Raw genomic sequence first — 12,654 nt, 5'->3', positions numbered from 1 at the left:
AAATGGTAGCTTAAAGGATGCAGGCATAACCCACAATACAAATGGCCTAAGAGAAGAGAGCGTCCGATGCCGACTGGGAAGATACAAGACTTGGGACTGGAAGGTATGTAGTCCTACCTTGGAAGACCTTGTAAGCTATGCCAAGGAGGGTGGATTTTATCCTGAAAGCTGTGCCAAGTATGCCTTGCCCTCTGCCTCCCAGCTTCCCACCCACTGGAGTGTAAACATGGTGGTGGGCCGTTGTGGGTAACACAGATGAGGTGACACTCAATGGAAGTGGACACAAGATGGAAGGAGCCCAGGTCTATGCACCAGATCATTGGTTACTTAAGAGGAAAAATGAACTTCCATCTCATTTAAGCCTCTATTAGGTTGGACTCTGTTACAATAATAGGCAAAAACCATATTATAACATATATGTTATAACATATATACCTAGTCTCTCTCTGCCATGTGATCTACTGAAAAGGAGAAACCAGCTCTCATTTTTTCATCAAAAATATAGTTTATCAGGTTCAGCAGAGGTGTCATAGGCTACACGTTGGAGAGAATCACAAAGGATTCAGCCCCTCTCTCAGGAATTTCACTTCAAAGGCAGGAGCTGGTAACTGCTCTTGTATGGGTCAAATGATAAATATATTAGGCTTTTGTGGACAGTCTCCATTACTTAACTCTGCTGCTGCAACACAAAAGAAGCCACGGACAAAAAGTTAAAAAAATAAAAGTCTGTGTTCTAATAAATCTCTATTTACGAAAACAGGTAGCAAAGAAACCAGATGGTGCCCGGCTTTCAGAAAGATAGGGTCCGGGGTCTTAAAGGCTTGTCTTCAAACAAGCGGCCATCTAAGGGCGGCATCACCCATGTCCCAATGGAAGAAGCACACCAACCTTTGTGATCCAAATATTGTAGGTAATAAAATCCAAATCTGAAAGAAGAAATGGTATCAGAGCTTAAATTCTGAACACCCACTTTGCACTAGGCTATGGGTGGCCATGGAAGCCCCAAATCCATACTCAGGGTCCCCACACAGATTAAGTCTCTGGTGAATCCCCTCTGGCCATAGTGGAGGGATGTGAATAGTCTTGCGATCTCACAGAGAGCACTGTAAGGAGCATTATGGCAGATGTTTAGGTTAAAATCTAATATCATTTTATTTTCTTTTTGAGCCATTTTCAAGTTGTCTCAGTTTTTAAGATTTTCTGCTTTCCTTTTGATTGAAGTTTTTCTGTTTTGTCTAGTCGTTGTTGTGGAGGGTTTCGGTTCATTGGCTTCCTGTTTGTGTTTTGTATGGTGTTCTGTGTGTGAAATCCAGGATGGGTAGGTCTATGGATCCAGTGACTGGATTCATAGTTGCCTGAGGGCATGGCAGGGCAGGATTGGGGGAAAAGGGGAAGCGACAAGGAATATGAGGAGAAGAAACTGTTCTGACATTGGTTGATTGTGGCGGTGATTGCACAAATACTTTAATATAATTGATTAAATATATGATGTGTGAAGAATATGCCAATAGAACTATTTTTTTAAAAAATGAATAGAAAAACAAAACAGGTAGCAGACTGGATTTGGTCCATGTTTACTGACTCCTAGTCTAAGTGCTATCAAGATCAAATCAGACTCTGTTGCATAGAAAAACACAAATTGTTAAGTAATTTATTTCAACCTCTGTTCCTTTTTCTCTACCTTGCCCATCCATTGTGTGGACTTTGCCACTCATATATTTATTTTCATCTAATTTAACTTAAAATATACATACATTTTTACATTTTTCAAACGTCATGATTTCATTATTTCAACATGTACTGTTTTTATCTGAATAAATGTCCTGTGACCCAAACCTAGGAGAATTGAAGTCATTGTTTGCTCTTCAATAATACAATTTTTCTCTCCTCTAATCTGTTCCTACCTACTTTCATCACCTGTATGACTATTCCTTTTAGTTTTTCCCTTTCCCATTTATTGAGATTTTTATTCTTCTTAAGTCACTTCCAATAATTTAATCATTCATCTAATCCATTCCAAATAGCTATCCACCCGGGGGTGTTCAGGACTTCCTTTTCTACTCTTCAGACCCCCAAACTCATCTCATTTTCTCTTTTCCAATTCTTCCCACCACAAACCCACCCCAGCCACTCCTAAAAGGGTGTGATGTAATGTCTTTGGTACTTAGACTGTGGGCCAGCATGAAGAATCTGTGCCGTTCTGTCCACTCCAGGTCCACTGTGAAGTAAAGTCAATCTCATTCTGGAATGGTGAGACCAACTGAATCGAGAAGTCCCTAGAATATCGTCTATGACATGGCAGGAAAGGCAGATCAGAGAAAGGCCAGCCCCACCAGAGACAGAAAGTGCTCTCTCCTCTCAGTTACAGGACTCAGCTTCCAACCTGAGCAATGGGATCAACAAGGCAGGAATCCCATCAAAATGTTCACAAAGAATTGCAATGACAATTCTGAGAGCCCAAACTTGCTGGTGTTGGGCGTCATCAGGTCCGTGACAATGCCTTGAGACCCCATGGCACAGAGCAGAAGTCACCCAAGCAGTTTGCTGGGCTGCCGTCTTCACAGCAACAAACTACCACATCTTTCGCCCACGGAGCTTCCGGGCGAGTCCAAACCACCCGCATTTCAGTTGTAGCCAAACACAAAACCATTGCGCCGCGGGCTCCTGAATAGACCTCAATGTCCCTCCGTTAGCGACCAGGTAACTCATGGCACATTCGTGCCTCATGGCCATCACGGAGAACAATGGTGTGACATCCAAGAAACTGAATGAAGAACAAACTGCACAACAGCATCTGAAGGATGGTCCAGTTTGTCTTCTTAATTCTATATATGTAAATGTGCACATGTATGTGTGTGCGTGCGTGGATTTGCAAATGAAGGAGCTAAAAGGTGACAAGAGAAGCCACCGAAGTGAAGCCTGTGGACAATGGGAGTGAGGCCCCCGGCAAGAATGAGGAGGGGGCTCCATTTACATTCCCTCATCTTCCAATCTACCACAGGAGGTGCACGTAGCCACTTTGATAGTCAAAGTTCACCTTAGAAATGGTGCCCACGCTACTTGGCCACCGGGGGTTGATTTCCTCTGATGTGTCTCATGCCTATGGTGCCCCATAAAGCAATGCCCCCCGTATTCTTCTCCACAGAGGGGCTGGCATTCTGAGTGGGAAGCACAGCACCTGTGTAGAGAGTAGGAGAGAAGGGGATTCCTGCTCAGCTCTGGGCTTGATAAGTCCACTCCCGGCAGCACTGGGCCTGAGGTCTCTAGCTCATCTGTGCTCTCTGCTTCAGCGCACCCCCTGAGCTTGGACACTGTGCATTGGAAGACAAGGCTCTGATGCTGAAGTCTTAGAAAAGGCCATTTTTGCCCAGGAAATAAAGTAGGGGGGGGTAACTGCCAGGGAGCATCCAGAGGAAGCAGGCTGTGCTTTAGATAGAATGTGAACTCACTAGAAGGCTGGTGTCCATGAGGGAGCTATCTGCTGTTTACAGTGGTGAGGGACAGAGCACACACTCCCCCCTGTGGATCCTCCCCCCTGTGGATCACCCCAGCTGACATTCTAGAATGTTTGTTTAAGTCGAGGAGCTCTCTATTTCCTTCTGTGAACAATCCAGTCTGGTTGGAATTGTTTTATGGACAAAATCGGTGTTTACAGTGTTTAAGTTGCCAAGACGTGTGGAAGTCCTATGAAGAAACAACCCTTCCAAAAGCTGGTGAGATTGAAACCATGGCCAGAGAGAGCCTTTCTGTGAGAATTAGCCAGTTGTGCAGAGGTGGACTTCCAGGTAGATTCTACGAGTTAGCAGCTCCCAGGTACAAGCAGCTCTCCAGTATCACCCACATGCACACACTCAGTGGACCTGTTCCATCCTTCGTCATTGAACCATCAGTGAAGCTCTTCTATGTGTAGGCCGTTGAACTGGACACTGAGCTGAGATGTGTTTTCTCGGTTCTGGAACTCAAGAGATTGACCACTTGGGTAGGAAGACAGGCCACTACCTATCTGTCAGCTTATCTCACTATGATAGCCAATGTGTTTTGTGATGCTAGACGCTATCCTACCGGCATTTCAAACACCCACAGGGTCTCCCATCCATGGTGGACATATTTCAGCGAGCTTCCAGACTAGGAAGAAAGGGCTGGCCACCAACTTCTGAAAAGCAGCCCATTAAAACCTATGGATCACAGTAGCACACTGTCCGACTTGCGGGCTTTGCGCATGTCATCAGGAGAAGCATTCTCTGGTGGAGGATGCCGTCTTTGGTGAAGAGTGACAAAGAAGGTGAGGAAGATGCTCCGTCAGAGAGATGGGTACAGTATCATCACTGATGGACTCAAACATGCTGGCAATTAGGAGGAGGATGCCGGACCAGGCAATGTTTCCATCGGTAGTCCATAATGTAGCCTGGACATTGGCATTGACCTGATGGCAGCCCAATAGGCGATCGAGGACTTGAGGAGACAATGTGTGGACTCTCGCAGGCAGCCTCTGGGCAGAGGGTGCTCAATGGCTTCTGGCAAAACTCTAATTAGAAAAGCAAAACTAAAGCCATCGAGTCTCTTCCCAGAGCTCGTGCTCTGCGGCGCTCTCCTCGAGACAGGAGAGTAGCAGTCATGGCTAACATTTATTGAGTGCTAGCCAAGTGCCAAGGAACCCTGGTGGTTTAGTGGTTATGTATTGGGCTGCGATCCTCATGGGTGCCAGTTTGAAACCACCAGCAGCTCTGAGGGAGAAAGATGGAGCTTTCTACTCCCGTGAACAGTTACAGTATTGGAAACCCACGGGGGAGGGGGGGTCATTGTGAGTCAGCATTGACTCCCTAGCAGTGGATTTGGCTTGGCTTGGTTTCATTTCATTTAGAACCAAGTGCCAGAGGACCCCTCATGATGTAGTGGGTTACACATTGATCTGCTAGCTGTAAGGTCAACCATTCAAATCCATCAGTCTCTCCACAGGAGTAAGATGAGGCTGCCCTCATAAACACTTAACGTCTTGGAAGCCCAAAGGGGCTGTTCTAAAGGGTCATGATGAGTCAAAATCAAATTGATGGCAGTGTGTTTGATTTCGTTTTTGGCTTAACTAAGTGCCAGGCACCATATTTATGCATTGAGAGATCTCATGTCATTTGAGCCTCCCCAATCCCCACGCCACCCCAGCCTTGCCCCTGGGATAGGCGGATCATGGTGCCCCACCACTAATCCCCAGGACCTGTGGGGCTTTGGGAAGAGGGCCTTTCAGGAGTGGCTAAATTAAGGCTCTTGAAATGAGACCGTGATCCCAGATTATCTGGTTGGGACTTATCATTAAAAGTGTCTTTATGTTAACACCTTATCATTTGTTTTCCCTTTTGAATCATTCTTAATTTGTTCTTGTCTTAATTGTTTTCTGCTTTCTTTCAGATTGAGGTTTTGCTGTGTTTTGTTGTAGTTGTTGAGGTGTACTTTTCTTTTTTTAATTATCTTATTGGGGGCTCTTATAACTCTTGTTACAAACTGTACATCAATTGTATCTGACATATTCATACATATAGTCCATCATTCTTTTCTAGACATTTGCTTTCCATTGAGCCCACCCACCCCCTACCCCCATCCTCGTGGTCCCTTGATAGATTGTAGATCGTTGATTATTTTCAAATCTCACACTGACCGCCGTCTCCTGGTTTCTGTTGTTCTTCCCCCTGGATGGGGGTGTGTGGGTATGTGCCATTCATTGTGATCGGTGCCCCCCTCCGTCCCCACCTCTCTCCCACTCCCCCCTACCCTTTTGTTATCTCTATTCCCATTCCTGTTCCTGCGTTCCATGTGTTGTGCGTTTTATCTCTTGCCTATACCTGTGTACATGCTCCCATCTAGTCTAGATTGGGAGGCAGCACTGAGGTCGTGATAGCAGGGGTGGGGTGAGAATATTGAGGTTTTCTTATGTGATTTTTTTAAATGTGAAATCCATGATACTAGATTGAAAACCTGGTTTCTTAGGATTATGACAGGGGAGATTGGAGACAAAGGGGAGCTAAAAGCAATGAACACAAACATGAAGAAAATGCTCCACAATTGACTGTGGTGATGGCTGCGCACCACTGTTGATACATTCAAGCCAATGGTACGTGAACTACATGTCACTAAAATGGTCTGATAAAAAAGTGTCCTTTAACCTGGAAACAGGGAATCCAGGACAGATGATCCCCTCAGGACCTGTAGTGAGAGTGGTGATACTGGGAGGGTGGAGGGAAGGTGGGGTACAAAGGGGGAACCGATTACAGGGATCTACATATAAACTCCTCCCTGGGGGATGGACAACAGAAAAGTGGGTGAAGGGAGACGTTAGACAGTGTAGTATATGACAAAATAATAATAATGTATAAATCATCAAGGGACCATGAGGGAGGGGTGATGGGAAGGGAGGGGGAAAATGAGGAGCTGATACCAAGGGTTCAAGTAGAAAGAAAATGTTTTGAGAATGTTGATGGCAACAAATGTACAAATGTGCTTGACACACAATGGATCTAGGTATAGATTGTGATAAGAGTTGTATGAGCCCCTAATAAAATGATTTAAGAAATAAAAAACGTGTCCTTGATATGAAAGATGCAAAAGGGTGTTAGACGTACACAGAGGAGAAGGTGATTTGAAGACAGAGGTAGAGATTACATTGATGCCACCACAAGACAAGGGATGTGGCAGCAGTGCAGTAGATGCTGGAAGAAGCAAAGGGCAGAGTCTCCCTTGGCGTTTCCATAGGGAGTGTGGTCCTATACATTCATTTCAGACTGCAGGCCTTCAGGACTGTGAGAGAAGACATTTCTGTGGGTTAAGCCACCCCATCTATGTTACAGTGACTAAAGAACACTAATCTACCCTACCCCAATGTGTGCCCATTTTACTGATAAGAAAAGTAAGGCAAAGAGAGATGTACTTACTTGCCCTGAAAGTAGAGCAAGAAATTGTAAGCTTCCTAGTTGAGGCCAGGTCCTACGCTTCACCAGTAAGCTCAGCTGCCCCAGCCTCCCTGATAGGCCACCTCTGGCGATAGTTCACTGGGCAACCCTTTCGGTGCCTCCTGATCCCCCTGGTCAGGGAAGGCTTATACACAGAGGAGTCATCACTACTGTGAATGGCCCTAAAACCATCCTGAGGGTTCAATGACTGGTTATGTTGTCTGTGGGTTGTCGGGTCCATTAACCAGGTGTGGGGGCTCCCCTACGCAGAGAGAAAAGAAGGAAGAGGGGTCTAGGAGTGTGTTTCTGGATGATGGAGAAGGAAAAAGGACTGAGACAGGAGAGGATGGTAGGGATTGCCAGCTGCTTTCCAATGGTATGCCTCCCTTCTTCCTTAGTGATAGACTTCTGATTTCACTCAACCAAAAAAATCACGTGGCTAAAAGGCTATGTTTCCAATGCCCTTTGTGGCTTGGACAGTCCATTAGACGTGAAGGGAATAGGGTGTGAGAGTTTCCCAACGAAACTCTTTAAATGGTGCTGATACTGCAGGAATTGTGCCCCCTTTCATCATTCCCCTTCATGCCCCCCTGGAGCCCAGGTTTGACAGCTGACAATATAGCAGCCACATGCGACCACGACTCAGCCTTGGAGAGAGAAGCCACACGCCGAGGTGGATGGAGCATAAACATGGATGGTCCCTGAGGTCTTACCATAATATCTGGACTGCCCATCGAGATCTATTCTGTACTTTGTTTAAGCCAATGTATGTTGGTCTCTGCTGACAGTTGAAAGCAGTTCCTAACTGATATAAGGAATATCAGACGTTCCATAAGACTCAATGACATTAGGCTCAACACAGTTTTTTTTTATGCTGACAAGATCGAAATTGAGATGGAAAAATCAGACATACCTGAAACCAAACCCTAATAAGATGTGTGTTGGTTGAGCCTACTGAAACCAAATAAAGTGACAACCCTGCACCTGCTCCCTCCCCTGCAACCACCCCCCATTCCATTAAAGGCCAAGCTTTATCACTGAAGCACAGTCACACCTTAATTAAGTACTTTATGAGCCCAAGCAGAACTGGCATGAATGGATCAAAATGCTGAAACCGTCCCCCAGCAAATCAAAGAGGCTGGGTGTCCCCATTAAACTCAGCAAGGAAGAGGGGAAGAAAGAGGAAGAGGAGGATCTTGGTCTAGAAAATGCTTCTAACTATATTATTACTCCTAAGCCATACACCTCCTACTGAACATTAGTGTGTCTGAGGACTATGTGTTCAAATGCTTTTATCAAGCAAAGGTACCAAGATGGAAAGTTACTTTGCAGCATCTGATTGAAGTTCAGTCTGAGGGTCATGATTTCAACCACTTACTCCCTATCTCACCCTGTGAATCAGATATGTAAGGGGACTTCAACGCTTTATGGGGGGAAGTCCAGTAGCCTTTAATGCCATTTTCCCTCTAACTTTTTGAAGCCCTCTTTTATTGGGCTCTTGGCATGGTCTCATTTTGGTTTTCAAATGTTTTCCCATCACCGAAACGTCTTCATCTTATTCCTCTGTTTTTTTCCCAATCCCTTGTTCAATGAGAAAAACAATTGAGTGGGCAAAGTGATTTGCTTTCACGATCGCAATGACCAGCATGTGATGAAGCTCCGTGTGAGGGAGGACTAGACATATTCCATATGTGCCAGGTCTTTCTACCGCATGGAGCTTATCCTCCAGCTGCCAATGAGATAAGAAAACGCTGTGTCCCAGTGCACGGCAGAGCCGTCAAACGCCACGAGAGCAAGGAAGGGGGAAAGACCAGAGTAGACCTGGGTTTCAAGGAACAATTCGTGTGTGTGTGAAATGAGAAGCAGGCAATACAGGGCTTGGGCAAAATGAACGGGGGAAGCAGAATCACAGAGTGCTTCGAAGATTAGCGCCTAGTTCCATCGTCAGTCTCAAGCCTCTTCCTACCCCACTTCCTGCAGCGGAAACATTTCTAGAGCATTTTGCTCTTTCCATTCACCATCGCAACCAGTCAGATAAGAGGGGTCTCATTCCTTGTCAAAAAATTTTCTGACACTTGAGAAGACTCCCTTCTTAAAGGACTTTGGGAATTATATTTCAACTCCCTTGTTTACACAAACAAAGAAAATTGAGAGTCTGATGATGTGTAACAGGTTCAAGGTGACCTAGTAGGTTGGGAACAACGTAAGAAGAAGTAGATATCAACTCTCCCAATTCCAACTTCAGACTCTTTTCCGATGTAGCAAAAGAGTAGGCATGTGGTTCTTTGGGGACCCCAGAGAGCAGGCAGGTCTCTGAGTCTCAGCATCTGAAAGAGCAGACCGCCACAGGAATGCAATCAACTCAGCCTACGGAGCTGAGGAGGAGTGATTTCATCACCCAAGATAACCAGACCGGCTCCTACGAAAATCGCAATGCAGAGTACGCATGCTGAATTCCGCAAATGTCCTGTAATAGGGGCACCGGGGGTGGTCTCCAAGGAAGGGTCAGCAGCCCACCAGACCATGATGTCTTAAGACACCTGCCTGGGGTCACACCCTGTCATGCCCACTGGGGTCCCTGATCGAGTCAATATTCATGGCATGCTCACTCAGGCTCCCCTTTCAAGAGTCAGGGGCTCAGCCTTGCACAAATTCTCGTTGCACGCTAGAAGGAAGCATCCAAGGACCTGGCATTCCATGTTCAGCCTCTCAACCTGCTAGCTGCTTCCAAAGGCGTTCTCTCCTAGGTGACCGCAGCCTTTGTTAAAGCACCTCACCCAAAGGCCGGTGCCAAGATAACTGTGCTTCAGTCATGCCAATTTTATGTTCTCTTTCTCTCTTTTTTTCCACCTCAACTGCTTTCATCTTTTTACTGTACTTTCCTCCGAGCTTATCTTTTGGCTGAAATGACCTACAGAGAACCCCTAGCTCCCGGTACCCAGCTTCGTAGCAGCAACATTCTAATCTCTGACATACTATGGGGTTTGGAATGAACCTGGGTACAGAGTTTGGTCACCGACCACCAAGTCTCTCTGGGAGGGATAACTTGTGAAACTAAGCCTACCTTTGGGAGTTTCTAGAAATGGAACTTTCCGGGAGAGTTCTTCTTAGTGGAATCCTTGGCTTAATTAAGTCAGAAAGAATGAAGCTGTCCAAGAAACAGGCTACACGGTGAAAAGAAGTATGGAGCCAGGAATCAAGGAGAGAAGAGTTGGGTGCTCGCTGTGCCCTTGACTTTGTAAGCTCTGACAAGCACTGAGCCTCGGAGCCTCCCAGCCATACAGGAACAAAGCTGTCGCCAACAAGTCAGGAAGAGAAGTCAATCGTGGAGCCCCTGGGCCAAAAGAAAGGCTCGCGCACAGCTACCCAGGCATTTCAGAACAAAGCGCGTCTGTGCCTTTTTGCTTGGCTATCTGCAAAGGCCGCTCATTACCATAGGTACCATATCAGTGTGCACCCCACTCAATGTACACACCTCAGGTGCCCTTGTATCCAAAACCAGCTCACGCAAACCATTTTGCTCTGAGTGATCTCTTGGACAGCAGAGCTCTGGTTTTAGAGAGGGTTACTGGCATTTAATCTTTCCATATCAGGCATATTTGTCATGATAAAGTCTACTATCATCAATGGTAAGCAAATGGGGTTGAAAGGGGTCAAGAATTTTCTTCAAGAACAGCCCTCGTGGACAGGGAATTTCTTGGTATAAAACAACGTCTGGGGAAAGGCCCTTTTTGTCAGCCTGGCTGGCATGCACATCCTCCCTACTTAGCGACACATACCAATGCCACCGTAGTGCCATCGCTGCTGTTAGAAAGCTGAAGGCCATGCATCTGAGCCAGCGCACGCTCCGCCCTCTTCCCTAGAGCAGGGAGAGCCGGCTCTTGAAGAGTCTTTGGCAAACTTCCTTTTGTTTCTGAAGCCTAGCAACTAACGTCATCTTCAGGAAGTGGCGTTTGGGTATGAAATGCAATCAATGAGCACATATCTAAATATTCATCAGTGGTTGCCAAGACATCTCAAAAGATGTTCTCCGGACCATAACGCTGGAAATATGCATGAAAGCTGCGGCGCCAGGAGGTAACGTCCTTCAGAGAGAGCTTCTGCAGGACCCACTGAGAAAGCTAAGACATCGCGCCCTAGGGAAGGTGAGCACAGAGCATCTTCTTGGGGCAACAAATCATCGGAGACACCGAAGCTACAGTATAATCTTACCCAAGCATGCCCATGGGCCCTCGAAATAGGGTACTGCCCTTAGATGGAATGAGCTGAGGCTTGACCAAACCCCTCAACAGTGAAATGGTCATTCCTAAGGAAATCCATAGAAGCTCTCAGAATGCCAATCAAATCTGTAACTCCCCCTTCTTTTAAATATTACAAGACCAAAAAAAAAACACCTGTTTTCATCTTACTTATCTCCAATTAAAACCTTTGTAGTGTGTTTAAAGCCATGAAACTTTCTTGAAAATTCTTAAGCTTTCATCCCAAAGGCTTTTTTTTTTTAAAGCAGAGCAAAGAATTCTCTGGCAATTTCTTATGGATGGTAGCTAGTGAAAACTTTCCTTTTATAAAGTGAAGTCCAAAACATCTGACTATACATGTGATCCTTCACAGCCAATGTCTCTAGTTTCAATGAACAATAATTTTTTTAAGTTTCATTTACTTGCATTGCATCGATTTCAACTCATAGCAACCCTGTGGGACAGGGTAGAGCTGTCCCCTTTGAATTTCAGTAACTTTAAATCTTCACCAGAACAAACAGCCTCATCTTTCTCCCGTGGAGTAACCGATGAATTCAAACCACTGACTTGTTGGCAGTTCAACTCTTAGCCCACTACGCCACCAGGGCTCCTCTGCCTCAATGAGTAGATAGAGCTAAAACTACTTCTCTCAAATTACAGACCCACCCATACTGGGCTCTCCAAGCAAAAGCAAACCTTCTCCTTTTGGCCTCGATCAGCTCACAGCTATGATAAGCACCCCCTGAATACCTCCTCCCCAAGCAGAGTCCTAAAGAACCAAAGCCCCATGTCCTTGTGGACCCCAAATTCACTCACTTGTCTTCTGCGAAGCTTTTCCCAGTAATGATGTTCTTCCCGTGAGGTACATAGTTCCAGTATTCTTCCACAATCCCAATGTGGTATGTTCTGGTAACTGTGCCCACCAGCCCAGACAGACCCAGGAACGTGAGGAGTACGATGCAGCCAGCTTGCTGCTCCCGAGGCATTTGTGGATGTAACTCAGGCAGCACACTGCAGAGGAGACAACCCTGCCGGGCCCTCCCCCTCACTCAGAGCTAGTTATAAATAAGTAATGGACACGGCCCAGCTCCTCCTCCTAGGTAGCTTGGGGTTGGGACAGACTGACAACTTGTGTAAACAGAGCCAGCTCGATGGGGGGCTGCTAGGCTGACAGTCCTTTGCTAGTCATCCAAGAAAGGGCTCCTTTATTCACTGCCCAAACTCAACAGGCCTGTTTCTGTCCATTTTGGTCTTGGCTGTGACATTAATCATGGCTCTTTGTCAGGGTAGCAGCGAGACAATTAGAGTTGATGGGTTCCCCCCCACCCCCCGCCTTGTTGTCTTGTCCTTTGTCTCCACGCCTATTACAGGAGCATATTAAAGTCTGGAAACTGGGCTGGCCTGTAGGGAGCATCAGGAACTATCCGAAGCACTGAAGAAAGCTTCGTCTCTGTCGGGAGGCAGGGGTGATGCAACCACCC

General features: G+C 46.1%; 1 protein-coding gene across 1 annotated transcript in view; it reads right to left on the bottom strand.

Moving 5' to 3' along the window:
- HEPHL1 (hephaestin like 1) overlaps positions 1 to 12,159 on the bottom strand; it is an 87,371-nt gene extending 75,212 nt beyond the window's left edge. The window contains exon 1 of the mRNA XM_075548717.1: positions 11,990 to 12,159. Coding sequence (XP_075404832.1) covers positions 11,990 to 12,159 — 170 coding nt within the window. The remainder of the gene's footprint in view (positions 1 to 11,989) is intronic.
- Between the last annotated feature and the right edge of the window lie 495 nt (positions 12,160 to 12,654).

Source organism: Tenrec ecaudatus, chromosome 4, assembly GCF_050624435.1.
Source record: "Tenrec ecaudatus isolate mTenEca1 chromosome 4, mTenEca1.hap1, whole genome shotgun sequence".
NCBI classification, from domain to species: Eukaryota; Metazoa; Chordata; class Mammalia; order Afrosoricida; family Tenrecidae; genus Tenrec; species Tenrec ecaudatus.
The sequence above is the reverse complement of the archived record's forward strand: the minus strand, read 5'-3'. Positions and strand labels throughout refer to the sequence as shown.